The 21,060-nt window shown below is 49.6% G+C and overlaps 1 protein-coding gene across 3 annotated transcripts; it reads left to right on the forward strand.

Annotated features, from left to right (window-relative positions):
* Window positions 1-3,751: 3,751 nt before the first annotated feature.
* Window positions 3,752-18,125, forward strand: ING4 (inhibitor of growth family member 4). Of its 3 annotated transcripts, none has more exons than XM_060236899.1 (8): window positions 3,752-3,909; window positions 7,214-7,285; window positions 7,586-7,752; window positions 9,498-9,612; window positions 12,402-12,510; window positions 13,807-13,954; window positions 16,635-16,696; window positions 17,333-18,125. In XM_060236899.1, exons 1-8 carry the CDS (start codon window positions 3,813-3,815, stop codon window positions 17,370-17,372), a joined length of 810 nt encoding a protein of 269 aa, XP_060092882.1. In that variant the 5' UTR covers window positions 3,752-3,812; the 3' UTR covers window positions 17,373-18,125. The 3 variants fall into 3 exon arrangements, with proteins under 3 accessions (XP_060092882.1, XP_060092883.1, XP_060092884.1); XM_060236900.1 differs by having other exon boundaries at window positions 3,780-3,909; window positions 13,810-13,954; XM_060236901.1 differs by having other exon boundaries at window positions 3,780-3,909; window positions 9,498-9,603.
* The last annotated feature ends 2,935 nt before the right edge of the window (window positions 18,126-21,060 follow it).

Raw genomic sequence — 21,060 nt, forward strand, 5'->3', positions numbered from 1 at the left:
TGTGTGAGCATTTTCAGTGTTCGGTCTTTTCCGCAGTGTGGTCACAGAACACCCAAATGAACAGAAGTGCAAGAATGTTCATTTCTTGAACATGTCACCTCAGAGCAGTGAGAGAATTTGTTTAGGAGGGTAGCCATGTTGGTCTGGAGTAACTTAGTAACCAACAGACTGTCCAATTAAGGGAAGCCAGTCTGGTGTATTGGTTAAGTGTGCAGACTCTTATCTGGGAGAACCGGGTTTGATTCCTCACTCCTCCACTTGCAGCTGCTGGAATGGCCTTGGGTCAGCCATAGCTCTCACAGAATTGTCCTTGAAAGGGCACTGCGGCAAGAGCTCTCTCAGCCTCACCTACCTCACAGGGTGTCAGTTGAAGGTGGGGGAGGGGAAGGTGAAGGAGATTGTGACTGCTCTGAGACTCTGAGATTCAGAATACAGGGTGGGATATAAATCCAATATCTTCTTTTGGGGAGGGATGGTGGCTCAGTGGTAGAGCATCTGCTTGGTAAGCAGAAGGTCCCAGGCTCAATCCCCAGCTTCTCCAACTAAAAAGGCAAACAGACATGAAAAACCTCAGCTTGCAACCCTGGAGAGCCACTGCCAGTCTGAGTGGACAATACTGACTTTGATGGACCGAGGGTCTGATTCAGTATATGGCTGCTTCAGATGTTCAATTAGTGCTTTGTGTTTCCTGACTGTCCACATTTCCATCCTGCCTGAAATGAAGTGTTTGTCTCCCCTCACAGAAAGTCTGCCAGGTTCCTAGTGAAGGGACAACCTGCACGTCTCACAGACAACCTGCTGAGGGATTAGGCTAGACTTGCCAGCTACAGGTTGGGAAATACCTGGATATTTTTGGAGTGGAGCCTGAGGAGGGTAGGACTTGGGGAGGGGTGGGACTGCAATAGGGTATAATGCCACAGATTCCGCCTTCCAAAGCAGCCATTTTCTTCAGGTGAACTGATCTCTGCCACCTGAAGATCAACTGTAATCCCAGGAGACCTCCAGCCATTTCCTTAAGATTGGCAACCCGAGATCAGGCTAAGGTTGTCCATTTTGATGGAGTGAGCACCTAAAACATGACTTGTTCCCAGGGCTTTTTTTGTAGCAGGAACTCCTTTGCATATTAGGCCACACACCCCTGATAGAGCCAGTTTGGTGTAGTGGTTAAGTGTGCGGGCTCTTATCTGGGAGAACCGGGTTTGATTCCCCACTCCTCCACTTGCACCTGCTGGAATGGCCTTGGGTCAGCCATAGCTCTGGCAGAGGTTGTCCTTGAAAGGGCAGCTGCTGTGAGAGCCCTCTCCAGCCCCACCCACCTCACAGGGTGTCTGTTGTGGGGGAGGAAGGTAAAGGAGATTGTGAGCCGCTCTGAGACTCTTCGGAGTGGAGGGCGGGATATAAATCCAATATCATCTTCTTCTTCAATCCTCCAAGAGCTTACAGGGCTCTTCTTACTGAAAGAACTTGGAGGATTGGCTACATCAAGGGGAGGGGTAGTCTAATATGCAAAGGAGTTCCTGCTACAAGAAAAGCCTTTCAAATTGCTCCTGTCCCTGTTTTGATAGCTCTGCTTCAGACTGGGAGTGGGAGAGGGGAGGGGTGGCTGCTTTGTTTTATTTCTCTGCAATTGTGATTGCGTTTTAATTTTGTAGGGTTGCTTTGGATTAAATTTTGTTAGCTGCCGTATGGCTTTTTTTCCTCCCAGACCAAAAGGTGAGAAATAAATAGCCAGTCTGTCTTTATTGCATCAGCAAAAAAGCTGTAGCAATGAAGATTCCATCAAGATAAAAATGAGGAATTTCCAAACATTTTCATAGGAAAAATTAACTGTAAATATTCCTGTCCTGAGAAATGCTTACCTCATGAAATTTCTTTTCAGCTAACTGAATGCATTTAAACTTTGCCACACACTGTCATCTTGAAGTGGCGTTCCATAACCTAATTTGGCCTTAACAGTTGCGTTCAAGACACAACAGTCTTAATTTTTAAAAAAAGGCAAAAAAAGCAATTTCTACACGCACCCACAAGCACAGTCCCTTTCTTTATGAAACCTCTCTAACATTCAGTTCCAGTCTAGCCTAAGTCCATTTCCAAACCTTCTGACACCTTCAAGCTGAATACCTCTGAACATGCACAGAATACCTTTCCTTTCAGAGAACAGAGCATGTGAAGAATAGAGACATGAACGAGAAGGGACATAAAAACAGAAGAACTGGGGAGGGCACTTTTCCCTCAAAGTCTTCTTACAGTTTTCCTCATGAAAGAACTGGAAATCTGGGGGGAGTACTGAAGAAAAGTCTATGAAATGTTTTCTCTTTTAAACTGAGTGAAATGCTTTTAAAGGCAAGATGAGCATGCTGTGGACATATGCAGCTTTTAAATCCAAGGGCTGTTTTGTAGAAAAATAGGTGGTGGAGCTCATTAGCATATGCCACCACCACCACCACCCCCTGCAGCCCAAAGCAAGAAAGGAGTTCTGGGTGAGCGAGGCCTGCTTGGGCTGGCTAGAAATCCAGCCAGCCCAAGCAGGCCTCGCTCGCCTGGGGTTCTCCTGTGCCGCCCCCCCCCCAATCAAAAGGCCAGCAAGCCACTTGCTGCCCAAAATAATATAAGTGAAGAAAGGGTAATGTGGGGTTCTCCGGGGTTAATGAGGGCTGCTGGGGGCGTGGCAAAACTGCTGGTGGCTGGCTGGCTGCCTGCTCTCCTCATCCAGGGACTGTTATGCAGCTCACCCTCATTCAATGGACAAGGTAGGTAGAGAGGAAGAGGGGGAACCCTCAGAAAGGTTCAGGAGCTGTACTCCTGTGAGCTCCTGCTGAATCTAAGGCCTGTTTAAATCCAACGTGCAGGAGGGGAGCATGCAGGGCTTCCGTTGCTTAATTGACAAATGCCTTCCATTGTCCTTTGGACCTGACTCTTCAACTTGTGCTTGATATTTTCATCTCTCTCTCAACCCATTGTGACATACCCCCCCACAGACTATGGTTGACAGGTCCCCCCCATGGCCACCAGAGGGGGATAGCGGGGTAGGGTTGGCTGTTCCCGGCTGGGAATTTCCTGGAGATTTGGGAATACAGCCTGAGGAGGACAGGGATCTCCATAGGGAACAGAGTCCACCCTCCAAAGCATCCATGTTCTCCAGGGGAGTTCAATCCCAGCAGAAGCTGGTTCAGGTAGCTGGCTCCAGGTTGACTCAGCCTTCCATCCTTCAGAGTAAAATGAGGACCCAGCTTGCTGGGGGGGGGGGGGGGGGAGCGTAGATGACTGGGGAAGGCAATGGCAAACCACCCCGTAAAAAGTCTGCCGTGAAAACGTTGTGAAACCCCAGAGTCGGAAACAACGGGTGCTTGCACAGGGGACTACCTTTACCTCGTAGCTTTAATGCCAGTAGCTCACCAAGTAGAACTTTTGCTTACAAGATTCTGCAGCTTAGAGGGAACATTGCCCTGGACTACTTCAAATTCAAAGCTTCTTCACCCTGCTACGCCACCCCCCCCCCCCTGCTGCCACCCCCCTTTTTACTGCCTACATAAAATGAATGCAACATGATGAAGAGTCACACGTTGCACCAGAAGACAATGGCTGCTAGTCCACCCAAGTTTTTTGCTGGAACAAAAGCTGACCTTTATTAAGGGATTCAATAAAACAAAAAGAAATCTTGGCCACCCCTCGGAAGTCTCCAGCCTCATCAATTCTTCGCAATGAACCACGCGAGGATTAACCCGCGGGACCCGAAAAGCAGCGGAAGAGGCTGGGGAAGCAGGGCGGAAACGCTTCTCCTGGCAACGGAAGTGGGCTCAGTAGTGGCGGAAATGAAGGCTAAGGGGCGGGGCGAAGGAGGCTACAACCCGGGCGCTTGCTTGGTACCCAAAATGGCGGCGGGGATGTACCTGGAGCATTACCTGGACAGTAAGACGCGGCGCGGGATTCTGGGGATTGCGGGGAGGGGAAAGATCTGCAAAAGCCAGCACTCGCCTTTGTCTGGCGTTTCCGGGGAGGGGGGGACACAGGTGGAAAGCATGTTTTGCTTATTCGTAGATCAGATTTCACACGTTACGAAGGAGGGAAACTCGGGTTTGGTCCCGGCTGCTTACGTAATGTGGACCTGCAGCCAATCAGGGTTGCCTGACGGGAGCCTCTGTGTGAGACACGCGTTTGTAGGCTGTTGCGTGTCACACATCCACACCTTTTGTTTCCAGGGTGCCCTTAAAAATGTGAAAGGTTTTGGGGGCGTTTCCTGCGGGTAAATCGATCCCTGGCTTTCTTTGGAAGGAGGCAGGGAAGGGGAAGGAAGTGGCTTTACAAAGGTGCCGTCTGACAGTGGTTTTTAAAATGTGAATATGTTTTTAAAATGACATTTTTGAGGGGCGTGAAAAGCTCTGCAGGTCCTCTGCAGATCAAGTGTCCTGATAGCTTTAAATAGGGTTGCCAGCTCAGGGTTGGGAAATACCTGGAGATGGGACAGTGGAATCTGGGAAGAGGGGAGTTTGAGAGGGGAGGGACCTCAGCAGGATATAATGCCATGGAGCCCACCCTCCAAAGCAGCCATTTTCTTAAATCAACTGGATTGTCTTGAGCAGGGGTCCCCAGGCCATGGACCAGTACTGGTCCGTGGCCTGTTAGCAACCAGGCCGTGAGTTGCATAATTATTTCATTATATATTAAAAAGGTAAAGGTAATCCCCTGTGCAAGCACCAGTCGTTTCTGACTCTGGGGTGACTTGCTTTCACAACGTTTTCACGGCAGACTTTTTACGGGGTGGTTTGCCGTTGACCTCCCTAGTCATCTACACTTTCCTCCCAGCAAGCTGGGTACTCATTTGACCGACCTCGAAAGGATGGAAGGGCTGAGTCAACCTCGAGCCAGCTACCTGAAAACCCAGCTTCTGCTGGGATCGAACTCAGGTTGTGAACAGAGCTTAGGGCTGCAGTACTGCAGCTTTACCACTCTGTGCCACGGGGCTCTTCCATTATATATTACAATGCAGTAGTAGTAATAATAATAATAATAAGACGGATTTATATCCTGCCCTCCACTCCGAATTTCAGAGTCGCAGAGCGGCTCACAATCTCCTTAACTTCCTCTCCCACAACAGACGTGGTTGAGGCTGAGAGAGCTCTCCCCAGAAGCTGTTCTTTCAAGGACAACTCTGTGAGAGCTGTGGCTGACCCAAGGCCATTCTAGCAGCAGTAAGTGGAGGAATGGGAAATCAAACCTGGTTCTCCCAGATAAGAGTCCACACACTTAACCACCACTCCAAACTAATAGAAATGAAGTGCACAATTGTATTATCCCAAAACTATCCCCCCACACCACCCTCGTCCCTGGAAAAGTTGTCTTCCACAAAACCGGTCCCTAGTGCCAAAAAGGTTAGGGACCCCTGATCTAGAGATGAATTGTAATACTGTTAGACTTCCAGATACCACTTGGAGGTTGGCAGCTGTAGCATTAAGGTATGTCTTAATGAGGAAGAAAGGTTAAGGTGGGTAGCCAGATTGCTCTGAACCAGCAAAACAGAGTTTGGGTCCAGTGACATTTTGAAGACCAACAGAGAGTTATTCTTTTGTGTCCACTCAAACTACTTCAGGTTCATTGTTTCTGAAGAATGTGTGGGAAGAAGTCTGCCTGCACACAGAAACTTGGTTAGTCTTAAAAGGTGCTACTGAATCCAAACTTTGTTAATGAAGAAGAAATCATCCTCCAGAGCAGACTAGAGTCAACAGGTTGAAATTTTATTTGGCTAAACAAATTAGATGATCAGAGTGGAACAGGCTTCCTCAGGAGGTGGTGAGCTCTCCTTCTTTGGAGATTTTTAAGCAGAGCCTAGACGGCCATCTGACAGCAATGCTGATTCTGTTAACTTAGGCAGATCATGGGAAGGAGGGCAGGAAGGGCTGCATCAGTGCTTAGATCTTGTGGCCCTTTCTTACACACCCAGGGAAATGCTGATCGCCATTTTGGTGTCAGAAAACAATTTTTCCAGGCCAGAAATCCTGGAGGTTTTTTTCACCATCTGGGGGCATGGAGCAGTGGTCACTTGAGCTGCAGGGGGGAAGGAGTTGTAAATTTCCTGCACTGTGCAGGGCAGAAGTGGTCAAACTGCAGCTCAGGAACCATGTGTGGCTTTTTCACACATATTGTGTGGCTCTTGAAGCCCCACCACCCCACTGGCTGGCTTGGAGAAAGCGTTTGTCTCTTTTAATCACTTTTCCGAGCCAAGGTAGCAGGTTAGTTAAAGTTGCTTTTTTTTCCACCTCTCTCTTCATCCTCCCCCACCCCCTATCTATTTGCCTGCCTGTCTGCCTTGCAGCTCTTAAACATCTGACATTTATTCTGTATGGCTCTTATGTTAAGCTAGTTTGGCCACCCCTGGTGCAGGGGGTGACTCTGGAGGTCCCTTCCAGCTCTATGATTCCCCTTGGAAACTTCAAGAATAACAAGGGAATGGTGAGGACAAGTGAAGCTTCTCCATCCAGTGTATCCCATTGTTACCAGAAAGGAACATAAGAGAAGCCATTTGGGTCAGACCAATTGCCCATCGAATCCAACACTCTGTGTCACACAGTGACCGAACAAACTAGGTGCCATCAGGAGGGCCAGGACACTAGAAGTTCTGCCATAGTTGCCCCGCCCCCAAGCACCAAGAATAGAGAGCATCACTGCCCCAGACAGAGAGTTCCATCACTATCCTATGGCTAATAGCCACTGATAGACCTCTAATGGAGGGTGAGATGGGGTTTCCAACTGGCCTGGAAAAAAATGCCCTGCCTCTTCCAGGGAGGTTCAATGGAATGTTAACTACTAGATGAACTCCGTGTGATGAAAAGCTTCATTTACCCCTTTACATACATTCATCATCTGTTCAAGGGAAAGGATATTTTTCGGCAGCCCTAAAATTGCACCTGGCGTTATTATGCTGTTGGACACACACGCACATCATGTAGGCATGTTATTTGGACAGCCAATCCAGGCTGAAGCGCCCGGTTGAGCTCTTGCTTGATGACACATCTGCGTTTGTCTCCGTGTAATCTATTTGTGGACCACAACACGGCAACTTGGCATAAAATCGTCATCTCTGCGATTATGCAGTCACTGTGGAACGAACGTATTGCTGTTTTACTATAAGAAGCTAGGAAGAACAGCGCCGGAAGAAGATTCCCCTTTCCCTGGCTTGTTCTCTTTTTCGATTGACCTGTGACCCTTTTTTTTTCAGGCATCGAGAACCTCCCCTTTGAGCTGCAGAGGAACTTCCAACTCATGCGAGATCTGGACCAACGGACGGAAGGTGAGCCCTGGAGGCTGAACCAAGAGTTGGACTCTGGATGAATCCATTTCTCTTTATGGCTTTGTGTCCATTCAGGGCTGCTGTTTATGCTATTATGGCTCTATAGCTGTTGTATGTGACCCAGAATGCGACTCAGGGCAAGGCAACCCAGCACAACAGTAGCAAGGTGTCCTTCAGATGCACCCTTTGTGACGCTTCTGAGGGATGGTGTACGGGGACTTCCCCTTCCTTTTGGCTAGAATCTGGCATCTGACAAAGTATGGCCTTCAATATAACGCTTTCCCCTGCCTTTGGTTTCAGATCTTAAGGCAGAAATCGATAAGTTAGCTACGGAATATATCAGCAATGCACGGACGTTGTCTTCGGAGGAGAAACTGGGGCTACTCAAGCAAATCCAAGAGGCGTACGGGAAGTGCAAGGAGTTTGGGGACGATAAAGTGCAACTAGCCATGCAGACATATGAGATGGTATGAGGCACAGCCTTGGGGTTCGGTGTGGTGGGGAGTGTGGTGTGGTGCTGAAGTGCTGGACTAGAACTCAGGACACCCAAGTTTGAATCCCCTCTCCACCATGAAGCTCACTGGATGACCCTGGGCCAGTCACTCTCTCTCAGCCTAACCTACCTTGCAGGGTTTTCGAAAGCGTAAAATGGCAGGAAGGGAGACCAATGTATATCACTCTTAGCCCTTTCAGGGAGGCATGAGATAAAAATGCAGTAGGTAGATTTTTTTACTGGTAGGTTTTTATGTACCGGAATCAGGAAGCAGTTTTTCTCCAGGCCAGTTTGGCCAGGGATCCTGGAGGTGTTTTGCCATCTTCTGGGCATGGAGCAGGGGTCAGTGGAGCAGGGGGGGGGTGTGTGGGAGGTATTTGTGAATTTCCTGCATTGTGAACTAGATGACCCTGAAGATCCTTTCCAGCTCTATGATTTTATGATGCTGTTTATTGAATTTATCCTGTCTTCCTTCTGTGGAGGTCAGTATGTGGGTTTTCCCCCTCTTCCAAACGAGTCTGGCGTTTCTGTGATGAATCTTCAGATCATCTGAAAAGCCGCCCAGCGTGGGTCAGGTGCTCTCAACTTTGCTGAACCTATGGGCACTTCTGGCTTCTGAGAACAGGTAGTAGGTACTTGCCAAAAAAATGGCTGCCAAAGGGGAGTACGGCCAACCGCAATATGGTCACCATGGAGTCAGTCACAGGATGCCGGGGAGGGGGGAACAGTTTCCAGGCCACGTGTCCTCCAGCGATGGAGGCAATTACGATAGAGAGCCACATGGTAGTTAAGAGCGTTGGACTAGGATCTGGGAGACCCAAGTTCAAATCCCTGCTCTGCCTTAGAAGCTTGCCGGGAGACCTTGGACTAGTCACCACCGTCTCAACCTAATTTTCATCATGTGGTTAAGGTGAGGGTGAAGTGGAGGAGAGGAGAACGAAATGAGCTGCTTCGGGTGAGCGAAGCACAGGGTATAAGTACAGTAATGAAATAAGCGGGCTCTTCCCCTGGGGTCGCTCCCTGCAGACAGAAAGGCGATTCTTTGGGGGAGGGTCTTCTGAGGCACCACCAGTGTGCTGGAGGAATGTCCGAATTGGCTCTTTACTTTGAGGAAGAAGGAAGCAGTCCCTGGGGAATGCAGGGCTTTTTTTTTTGTAGCAGAACTCCTTTGCATATTAGGCCATGCGCCCTTGATGTAGCCAATCCTCCAAGAGCTTATAGGGCTCTTCTTACGGGGCCTACTGTAAGCTCCAGGACGATTGGCTACATCAGGAGGGTGTGGCCTAACGTGCAAAGAAGTTCCTGCTACACAAAAAAAGCCCTGGGGGAATGCATTGTTGGGCACCGTGGTAGGGAATCATTGACCCAAGTGAACTCATCTTGCCCCTTGCAGAGGTCTTGGTCCCCTTCCCCCACCTTTTTGTTCTTTCCCCCCCTCCTGGAGCTTTGGGGGGTGATGGTGCAAAGTGCAGTCAAGTTGCAGCTGACTTACAGCAACCCCGTAGCGTTTTAAAAGCAAAAGACATCCAGAGGTGTTTTCCTGTTGCCTGCTCCTGCGTAGCGATCTTGGGCTTCCTTGGTGGTCTCCCATCCAAGTACTAGCCAGGGCTGACCCTGCTGAGCTTCTGAGTTCTGATGAGATCGGGCTCGCCTGGGCCATCCGGGTCAGGGATGCTTGGAGGGTATCGTCTCAGATCATATCCCTTCTTGTGCCCGCAGGTGGATAAGCACATCCGCCGGCTGGACACGGACCTTGCCCGGTTTGAAGCCGACCTGAAGGAGAAGCAGATTGAGTCGAGTGACTACGACAGCTCCTCGAGCAAAGGCAAAAAGAGTGAGCTCTGGGGAGGAGAAGGGCGAGGCCGGGAGGGACAGAAGCGGGAAGAGGGGGCCCGGCAACCGAAACAGCAGAAGGGAAGGTTTTGGAGCAAGCCACTGCGCGAAGGAAAAAAAGAGAGGCCTGGGATCTGATTGGCTAAATTTACCGGGTTTGAGGCAGTGTTGCTGAAGGAGAGGGGGCACTCCAAAAGCAAATGTGATGTCTTGGGCTTGGTTTCGGAGGGTCCTGTATTCAAACGCCAGCTCCACCAATATGCTCCCTGGGTCACCCTTTCTCAGCCTCACCTTGCTTTACAAGATTGTTCTGATGGGAATAGAGTGGGTGGGGGGAAGCATGTTGGCATGTCTTCTTGGGAGGAAGGATGGAACCCAAGTTTGGTGAGAGAGCCAGTTTGGCGTAGCGGTTAAGTGTGCGGCCTCTTATGTGGGAGAACCGGGTTTGATTCCCCACTCCTCCACTTGCTCCTGTTGGAATGGCCTTGGGTCAGCCTGAGCTCTTGCAGAGGTTGTCCTTGAAAGGGCAGCTGCTGTGAGAGCCCTCTCCAGCCCCACCCACCTCACAGGGTGTCTGTTGTGGGGAGAAAAGATAGCCGATTGTAGGCCGCTCTGAGTCTTTGATTCAGGGAGAAGGTGGGGTATAAATCTGCAGTTCTTCTTCTTCAAATATGATATTGATTGCTGCTGTCATGCCCCGCCTGGTCTGGATGCCCCGCCCCTCACGCTGCCATCGCCTGGCGAAGCCAGGGCAACCAAGGTCTCAGAGTGGAGTGGTGGGCCGGGTTACCTCACGCTGTCGCCCCTCTGGCTGGTTTCCGCCTTGGAGCTCGCTCGCTCTCTCTCTGTTACAACATGGCTCCCTAGCTATGGCTCCAACTCCACTCCCAGGCCATCATCAACCTCCCTCTGGCTGCCCTGCCCTCCTTTTATTCCCCCTCCTCCCTCTTGCGCCTGTTCTGAGTGGTTGCCACCCCAGGCTCCGCCTCCTGTCTTAAAGGCAGATGCCCAGCCGTTCCTGCCCCTCCCAGGGGCTTGCTGGGCCTGCGTTGACGGGCCATTGCTTGGGTGGGCCATCACTCGGGCTGCCCTGCTCCTGCTGCCTCCCCCCCACTCCTGACGGCCTCCCTGGCTGGTGGAGTCTCAGGAGAGGATGTTCGCCGCAGCGCCTTGAGCCAGGGCCGGGCTCACCGGTGCATTGGGCGGCTCCCATCGCCCGTGCCGCTGTGGGCCTCCGTGACCCGCCCCCGGGGAGGGCTGTGCGATGGGCTGTGGGGATGACTGCTGCCACCCTCATTTCCCTGGTGAGTGTGGGGGCTGGGGGTTCTTGATCGTCGGGGCTGGGCGGGCCCGGGGGGGGCGCCTGCTGAGCAGCAGTACAGTGACGGTTTGTGGGGGGGGGGGGGGGGTGGCTGGGACCAGTGGCAATCCTGGAGGGTCTCAGCCGGGACAGCTGCAAAAGGGACTGGAAATCCAGAAGCTTGAGGCCATTCCCTGGAATGATTCGTAAGCACTGCTCCATCCATATTGTTTCCCATCCTACAGTGACAGCGTCTGCCAGCAGTCCTTGACCCGCCCTTCTCCCAAATTAATTTCTCTGCCAGAGAACCCTAATCCAGAACCGGGAAGTAGGGTGCTGAGCAGCTCAGCAGCAACGGAGCATCTTCGTAGCAACAAAACTGCTGGAATTCTCTGCAACTGAATTATAGCGATGGATTTAAAAGGAGGCAAATTAGGGTTGCCAGTCTGTGTTGGAAAATACCTGGAGACTTTGGGGGGTGGATCCAGGGGAGGGTGGGGTTTGGGGAGGGGAGGGGCCTCAGCATGGTCCAGTGCCATACACTTCCAAGCAGCCATTTTCTCCAGAGGAGCTGATCTTTGCCAGCTGGAGATCCTCAGGCCCCACCTGGAGGCTGGCAACTGTAATTCATGGAGGACTTGTCAGCAGCTGTCAGCTACAGATGTAGCCAATCCTCCAAGAGCTTACAGTAGGCCCTGTAAGAAGAGCCCTGTAAACTCTTCTTACCAGTTTGGTGCAGTGGTTAAGTGCGTGAACTCTTATCTGGGAGAACCAGGTTTGATTCCCCATTCCTCTGCTTTCAGCTGCTGGATTGGCCTTGGGTCAGCCATAGCTCCTACAGGGCTGTCCTTGAAAGGGCAGCTTCTTGGGAGAGCTCTCTCAGCCCCAGCCACTTCTCAGGATGTCTGTTGTGGGGGGAAGAAGATAAAGAAGATTGTAAGCTGCTCTGAGACTCTAATTCAGAGAGAAGGGCATGGTAGAAATCTACGGTCTTCTTCCTCAGTCGTCGTCTTCTCTTGAAGGATTGGCTACATCAGAGGGGTGTGGCCTAATATGCAAAGGAGTTCCTGCTACAACCCCCCACCCCGAATTCTCCACTACTCTACTTGAAGCTAGCTATGCAACCTTGGGTCAGTCACAGTTCTCTCAGTCCGCAAAATAAACCTAGCTTGCCTCAAAAAAAACCCTTGAGTTTTTGCCTGCCAGACAATTTTCAGATCTCCTTACTACACTCCCCCCATTGCCATACAAGCATTATAATTATAATCTTCTGCTGTACAGATGTGTGATGTTCTGCTGGTCTTGATTAAGCTGGGGCAGTGAATTTTGAAAGGGGTGAACTTTTTGTGTGGGGGGGCGTGTTGGCATGAGAAGGCAGAGGACCATGTTTCCAAATAAACACAAGTGATTCTTATCCAAGAAAGTGACGTCTTTGTTTTTGTCGCTTCTGAAGTTGACATGTTCCTCTTTCTTTCTGTCTCTACGCGCAGAAGGCCGGGCCCAGAAGGAGAAGAAGGCTGCCCGGGCTCGCTCAAAGGGGAAGAACTCCGATGAGGAGGTGCCAAAAATGGCCCAGAAGAAACTCAAATTAGTCCGCACGTAAGAAGGGGCAGGCCCAAACCGATGGGACGAGGTGGGGGCATCTGGTGGGTTGGGACCGTCAGGTGGTTTGCGGAGCCTGTTGAACATACCTTTCAGGCTGCTTTTGGGAAGGGCAAAAACACCAGACCTCCAGATCATCTTTGTGCAAGTACCCTAACAGGAGCAGCGGAGAAGCAGCTCTTTGCTTCTGTTGAGCACGGCTAGGCTTGGAGTTTCTGGCTCCTCCTCTTCCTTCCAAATGGCAATGATGTCACGTTACTTCCTGCCATGTGCTCAAAGCTTAGGCAACAGAAAAACCACTAAGCTCCGAAATATCGTACGAACAATTCTCACATTTCAACCATGCATCTATTCCGTAGCAAAGTGTAAAAAACACACATAACAGTCATTCGCAAAACTTGACAGGTTGAGTCATCTCATATCCCAGTGTATACAGTGATTTCATCATCTTTCAGTTTCTCCCCCCAATAGTTCATAATATAGTCAGCAGTAAGTCCACACTTTTCTGATGGGGGATAAGGACAGGAAATACATTCTGCCTTTCACAAGATGCCCATTCCAGATATTCTAAGACGTTTCAGTTCAGAGCTTCCTCCGTTTTCAGGCTGTTAAATGGAACCCGATTTCAGTTCCTTCATGCACAGACACGAAGTTTGCAGCTACCAAAATTGAATCAGGGTGGGTTGTCCCTTCCTGGTGCCTGGGGTTACAGGCGAGTCTCTGGCCTGAGAAGGTTCAAGACCTCAGGGGTCAGTCTGTTTTTGTTCTGGCGTCATGCAGCAGCTTTAACCTACAAGTTTAAAAAAGAGCCCCGTGGCACAGAGTGGTGAAGCTGCAGTACTGCAGTCCTCAGCTCTGCTCATGACCTGAGTTTGATCCCTGGTGGAAGCTGGGTTTTCAGGTAGCCGGCTTGAGGTTGACTCAGCCTTCCATCCTTCCAAGGTCGGTCAAATGAGCACTCAGCTTGCTGGGGGGAAAGCGTAGATGACTGAGGAAGGCAATGGCAAACCACCCTGCAAAAAGTCTGCTGTGAAAACGTTGTGAAAGCAACGTCACCCCAGAGTCAGAAACGACTGGTGCTTGCACAGGGGACCTTTCCTTTCCTTGCCATGCAGCACAGTCACTGTCATCCCCAGAATCTTTGCCAAGGTTATTGGTTGTGGTTTCTTAGCCCTTTTTTTCTTGGAGAAAGCAGGATAGAGGCATGCAGGTTGGGAGAGGCAGCAGCCATTTGTCAGTGACCCCACTAGCTGTTTTCTCCCCCCCCCCCCCTTATTTTTTGACCCCTTGTAGTAGCACAGAGTACGGGATGCCTTCAGTGACCTTCGGAAACGTGCATCCTTCCGACGTGCTGGACATGCCCGTGGACCCCAACGAGCCCACCTACTGCCTGTGCCACCAGGTTTCCTACGGGGAGATGATCGGCTGTGACAACCCAGACGTAAGCGCTTCCCTGGGGGTAGAAGTTGGGCAACAGGGGATGCTGTAATAACAGTCTCCATATATGTTAGAGGTGGCCAAACTGCGCCTCAGGAACCACATGTGGCTCTTTCATACATATTGTGTGGTTTGCGAAGCCCCCATTGCCAAATGACTTGCAAAAAGGCATTTCTCTCTTAAATCACTTTTCCGAGCCAAGCCAGCCAGCAGCTTGGATAATGCACTTAAAGTTGCTTTCTTTCCACCTCTCCTTCCCTCGTGCCTCCCCTCATCTATTTTCCTTCCTTCCTTCCTTCCTTCCTTCCTTCCTTCCTTCCTTCCTTCCTTCCTTCCTTCCTTCCTTCCTTCCTTCCTTCCTTCCTTCCTTCCTTCCTTCCTTCCTTCCTTCCTTCCTCCCTCCCTCCCTCCCTCCCTCCCTCCCTCCCTCCCTCCCTGTTCTCAAACATCTGACATTCATTCTGTGTGGCTTTTAACATTACGCCAGTTTGGCCAACCCTGATATAAGTTGACATTACACCAATTGAAGGGACAACCCACCATTTGCAGAGGAGGACGTGTGGGGAGGGGCCACGGCACTGTGGCAGAGCATACGCTTGCCATGCCGAAGGTCAATCCCCGGCATCTCCAGCTAAGAGGCTCAGGTGGAAGGTGGTTTAAAAGACCCCTGCCTGATATGAGACCCTGGAGAGCTGTTGCCAGTCTGAATAGACAATTCCGAGTATGATGGACCAGCGATTTAATTCACTATAAGGCAGCTTTATGTGTTCATGTGACGTCTTGAAGGATTTATTGGAAGCCTTTTAAGGAGTTCAGATTCCCAAATGTCGATTTATTTATTTTCAAACTGTGGCATTTAAGCAAATCGGCCACACAGAGACACTCAAAGATACAAAATTCCACAATTAGCAGATCATTCTTTGATCTGCCGTTCAGCTACCTGTGTTTATTTTATTTAAAGTTGAAGCCCAAGGGATACATTGAACGTGAGGTTCTTTTGTTTTATGCTGTGTTTGGGAGGGTTCAGAAGGAGGTTCCAAAACAGCCTGGGATGGGCTGCTTTGTATTTTTCCATAGATTTAGAAGTCTTACTAAAAACCTGTGTCTCTTGTTTTTTTTAAGAACACAAGAACATAAGAGAAGCCATGTTAGATCAGGCCAATGGCCCATCCAGTCCAACATTCTGTGTCACACAGTGGCCAAAAATACACACACACACACACACACACACACACACACTGTGGCTAATAGCCACCGATGGACCTCTGCTCCATATTTTTATCTAACCCCCTCTTGAAGGTGGCTATGCTTGTGCCCGCCACCACCTCCTGTGGCAGTGAATTCCACATGTTAATCACCCTTTGGGTGAAGAAGTACTTCCTTTTATCCATTTTAACCTGTCTGCTCAGCAATTTCATCGAGTGCCCACGAGTTCTTGTATACTGTTTGTCACCATCACAGTGGACAACTCAGATCCGTTACCCGGTAGAAAAATAGCAGCCAACCCTTCATCTCTTTGAGACGAGTCCTCCCGAACCAGAGACATTTCATCTTCTGTCGGCTTTCCCCGACACTTCATCTCCTGTCGGCTTTTTTGTTTTTTTGTTTTTGAAGAGAGGCAGAGGTGGGAGGATAAGTCTCATGGAACAGAGAGTAAGATGTTCTGGGGGTGGCAAGACAGCTAGTTTTGTGTAGTGATTACGTATGCAGACTCTTATCTGAGAGAACCAGGTTTGATTCCCCACGCCTCCACTTGCAGCTACTGGAATGGCCTTGGGTCAGCCATAGCAATAGCAGAAGTTGTCCTTGAAAGGGCAGCTGCTGTGAGAGCCCTCTCAGCTCCACCCACCTCACAGGGTGTCTGTTGTGGGGGAGGAAGGTAAAGGAGATTGTAAGATGCTCTGAGTCTCTGATTCAGATAGAATGGCGGGGTATAAATTTGCAATTCCTCTTCAAGAATGGGGTGTTAGAAAGGAAGGAAACTTTAGAGCAGGGGTGGCCAAACTTGCTGAATGTAAGAGCCACAGAGGATAAACGGCAGATGTCTGAGAGCTGCAAGTCATGAACATCCCATGTTTGAGAGCTGCAAGACAGGAAGGAAGGAAGGAAAATGGATGGGGGAGAGACAGCTGGAAAGAAAGCAACTTTAATGTTAAATGCATTTTCCAAGCTGCCGACTGGCTTGTCTTGGGGAAGTGATTTAAAGAGGAAATGCCTTCTCCAAGCTGGCCAACGGGACAGTGGGGGCTTCAAAAGCCACACAATACGTGTGAAAGAGCCACATGCGGCTCTCGAGCCACAGTTTGGCCACCCCTGCTTTAGACTGACAAAAAACTGGCTTCCAAGCAATGCTCCCTCTAAGCTGTGGAATCTTGTGAACAAAAAAAATCTAGTTTGTGAGCTCCTGGCATTAAAATTGTCAGCTGCTGCATCAGTTAGTTTGCTCTGGGCTCATTTTTCCTGAGCAAAGACAAAAATGTGGGAGCTGGAGGCTGAAAAACTGTGAGCTAGCTCACACTAACTCAGCTTAGAGGGAACACTGCTCCCGAGGGCAATGACAGCCCTTTGTCAGGGAGGGAGGGAGGGTTTTTTTTTTGGGGGGGGGCAGGGTTGAGAAGCCCCAAAATGAGGAAACTGGGGAGCTGGTTGACCTATCTTTCCATCCTCTCGGTGCTCTCTTGCAGTGTTCCATCGAGTGGTTCCATTTTGCTTGCGTGGGGTTGACGACCAAGCCAAGAGGAAAATGGTGAGTGATCATGGACTGCTGGGAAAGTCCCTTCGTTCACTAGGAGCCATGGTCTTGGGAGACTGAAAATCCAGTTGGAGGAATGTCTGCCCTTGGGGATCTCTAGATGACTGTTCTAAATAACCAAAATGCAGTGGTTTGCGTCCCATGGGTCAGTGGGGGCTGTTAGCCACTGTGCCATCCGGTGGCACCCATATTGGCTGCCTAAGGTGATTTGCCATCCTTGTGCCTCATGGTAAGACACCCCAGTCTGCTGTAGAACGAATGTTGAGTCCGGTGGCACATTTAAGACCGACAAAAGATACGGCAGAGGAATTGCACCTGCGCACGAAAGCTCATACCTTGATTCCACTTTGCTTGGTCTTAAAGGTGTCACTGGACTCAAAATTTGTTCTACCGCTTCAGACCGACACGGCTGCCCACCTGGACTAATTTGCTGTGCGGCGTGATCGTCCCCCTCGTGCCTCACGGTGAAGCCATTTCTGTATACCCTACAACCACTTTGTCCAGTTCGTTCTTGTTGTACCGTTTGATTTCTGCTACGTAGACATGGGAATTTCTTCATACAGACTCGCTCTCCTAAGCATTTCCAGTTAGCGTCTGGACTTATCTCCCCTCTCTGTCTCTCACCAACAGGTTCTGCCCTCGTTGTTCCCAGGAGAGGAAGAAGAAGTAAACTTTCCCCATCCCCTGAAGTCCAGATACTGTTGTCAGAACACCCACCCCCGCCCTGGGATTCAGCACTCTTCTCCCAGTTCCTGGGCCCTCATAGTTACGGGGGGCCTGAACCTGGGCGAGCAGAGCGGCCCGTGAATGGTTTTGTGTCCTCACGACAGTTCCTGCGTGTACTGAAACATTCACCACTTCCTGGCTCCTCCAGGAAGTACGGTAACTGTGCGGCAGCTACCTTGGAGGGGGGAGATTCCACAGGACGTAGCAAGCTCTCTTCATCTGGCAGTCTTTTGTTCCACAACCCCCGTATCTGTTTGCAGTCTAGACTTTCAAGGGCGAGGAAGTGACAACCGGATAACCCAGGTGACTAGCGGATCTTCCCTACGAGTTCCTTTTTTCCTGGTTTGTGGCCCTGTCAGAGGAACAGCCAGGTGAGCCCTTGCCTGGTTGTTCCCAAGCTGGTATTTCCCTCCCTTCACCTCCCTTCATTCTTCTTTAGAAGGAAAAGAAACCATTTAGGGCCAGCTGGGCATTATGTCTCGTCTTCTTGGGGAGAGGGGACCCCCCCTTCCCCCCGCCAGGTGAGCTCCTCCCTCTCCCACCATCTCTGCCAAATGAAGCGTTCGTGACTCAGCGGTCCACACTTCCGTCAAGGGGGCCAGCTGGGATCTGCTCCTCTCCTGGTGCTGCTTGTTTAGGGGGGAGTCGAAATCCGGCGTTGTACGATACAGCATTAAATAAAAGTCAGTTCAACGAACTCGTGGGGCGATTCTCAAGTTCAAGGCAGAGGGCTGGGATTTTGAATTGGCCCAGTGGTTGACAGGGAATCCTCAGATCTCAGAAGAGAAAGAATTCAAGAACTTAGGAAGAAGAAGACTGCAGATTTATACCCCGCCCTTCTCTCTGAATCAGAGACTCAGAGCGACTTACAATCTCCTATATCTTCTCCCCCTCCACGACAGATGTAATGCCTGTGTTGTATGCTTTGGCAGCCGTGTCTGCTCTTGTCTGAGCTATTCATAGCTGGGAGCCCAGGAAAGAAAAAAGGTGGTGGCATTAAGAAGGAAGCAGACAGGCGTTAACAGAGGAGTAGAGTGGGCAGGGCCTAGAGTTGGGCAACCAACAGTAAAGTGTGCTTAACCGGAAGAACCCGAATATTGTGCTTAAAGCGTGGAGGAAGCTTTTTGCATGCCTCTGTTGAGGGAGAGAGGGCAAAAGTGGCCTGCAATGCAAAAACCACATCAGATCTACTTACGAAATGCTCAGAAGAAGATGATATTGGATTTATATCATGCCCTCCACTCCGAATCTCAGAGCAGCTCACAATCTCCTTCCTCCCACACAACAGACACCCTGTGAGATAGGTGGGGCTGAGAGAGTTCTTACAGCAGCTGCCCTTTCAAGAGCAACTATGAGAGATGACTGCCATTCCAGCAGGTGCAAGTGGAGGAGAGGGGAATCAAACCCGAATCTCCCAGATAAGAGTTTTGCGTACTTAACCACTATACCAAACTGGCTGGAGGAAGCTTTTTGCATGCCTCTGTTGAGGGAAAGAGGGTGAAAGTGGCCTGCAGTGCACAAAATACATCAGCTGTACTTATAAAATGCTTAGAGGCTAGTTTGTCTGTTGACTAGAACCAGCATAAAACCGTCTGCTTTGTAACAAGGTGTTTTTGTCTCTACTTCTTGCGCTCACTGCCATTCTTCCTGCTATTGGGCCTCTGAATAGTTACGCATGGAGCTTTTCAGCCTCATTTCATGGTCATGGCTCAAGAGTGGAGCATCTGCTTCGTATGCAGAAGGTCCTAGGTTCAATCCCTGGGCTCACCATAGCTCTTGTAGGAGTTGTCTTTGAAAGGGGCAGCTGCTGTAAGAGCTCTCTCAGCCCCACCTACCTCACAGGGTGTATGTTGGGGGGTGGAAGGAGACGGTAAAGGAGATTGTTACCGCTCTGAGATTCAGACTATAGGGCAGAATATAAATCCAATATCATTTTCTTCTCCGGATAGCAGGCAATGTGAAAGACCTCAGCCTGAGATCCTAGAGAGCCACTGCGTGTCTCACCTCGATAGGCAGATAGTCTCATTCAGTATAAGGCTCCTTTATGCGTCCGTGCAAAATGGTTTGGCTACCGGAGGAGGGGGAGACTGTGCTGTGACTTGAGATCGTGCTGTGACTTCGACGGCTTATACTGAATCGATTGTGCCTGATTCAGTATAAGCCCTGTCAAAACTCACAAACGGTCCTGCTTTCCATGCCTCTATCAGAAAAATGGCACGTTCTCTTCAACCTAATTAATTCCAGTGCCTCTCCAATGAGGGGGGTGTGTGTGGAATACAAGAAATGGTTCTTTGTTGATCACCCTAACTGGGATAACCCAGGCAAGCCCAATCTTGTCAGTTCTCAGAAGCTTTAAAAAAAAAAGAAGTTCTGGCGTGTAAGTGACCACAGTCCTGAAAATATCCAGCTAGAAATGATGTCAGTTCAATGAATGCCTCAATTTGTTTGTACTAAAATCACACTTCGTTAAATTTATATCAACATCCAAAGCTGGTTTAAATACTCAAAAGCGTACACAGGTGCATAAAACACTTCATTCCACTTGAAAACAACATACGTAAGCTACCTCACTGAGATGCGCACACAAAAAGATAAAACTCTGCCTTGGATGTAATAACAGAAACCAACAGCGTTTTGCAACAGGAGGTTCAAATTAACATCTTTCCAGCAATGATTTGGTCTCTGAAATGAACTCCATGCATCATGAAGCCTGTGAGTCATAGTGTCTTGCTGTACTTGGCGTTTTGGTGTCCCCTTTGTCAAGATTACCTCAAAAAAGATATTATAGCACTGGAAAAGGTCCAGAAAAGAGCAACTAAAATGATTAAAGGGTTGGAACATTTTCCTTATGAAGAAAGGTTAACGCTTGGGGCTCTTTAGCTCGGAGAAACGTCGACTGAGAGGTGACATGCTAGAGGTTTACAAGATTATGCATGGTACAGAGAAGGCAAAGAAGTACTTTTCTCCCCTTCTCACAGTACAAGAACTTGTGGGCACTCAATGAAATTGCTGAGCAGTTGGACTAGAATGGATAAAAGGAAGTACTTCTTCACCCAAAGGGTGATTAACACATGGAATTCACTGCTGCAGGAGGTGGCAGCGGCTACAAGCATAGACGGCTTCAAGAGGGGATTGGATAAACATATGGAGCAGAGGTCTATCAGTGGCTATTAGCCATAGCATATTGATGGAACTCTGTCCAGGGCAGTAATGCTCTGTATTTTTGGTGCTTGGGGGGGCAACAGTGGAAGGGCTTCTAGTGTCCTGGACCCACTGGTAGACCTCCTGATGGCATGTGGGGTTTTTTGGTCGCTGTGTGACACAGAGTGTTGGACTAGATGGGCCATTGGTTTGATCCAACGTGGCTTCTCTTATATTCTTATTTTCTTAACGCTTTCTTTTTGGAACCTCAAATACTGTCAACAATTTCCTGGCCAGCTGCTCAGTTTTCTCTAGACGGTAAGGTTCTCCAAGCCCCACTGGAGGTCACCAAAAGTCAACCATGACTTCCAGGCGCATACGCACATACAATACCTGCCCCCAAAAGTGAAAGAAATGGTTCTTTATGTAGCCTCTTTCTTTATACTTATCCCCCTTTCCACATTCCCTCATATATATAATATTACCCTTTC

Source organism: Heteronotia binoei, chromosome 4 (assembly GCF_032191835.1).
Source record: "Heteronotia binoei isolate CCM8104 ecotype False Entrance Well chromosome 4, APGP_CSIRO_Hbin_v1, whole genome shotgun sequence".
NCBI lineage: Eukaryota > Metazoa > Chordata > Lepidosauria > Squamata > Gekkonidae > Heteronotia > Heteronotia binoei.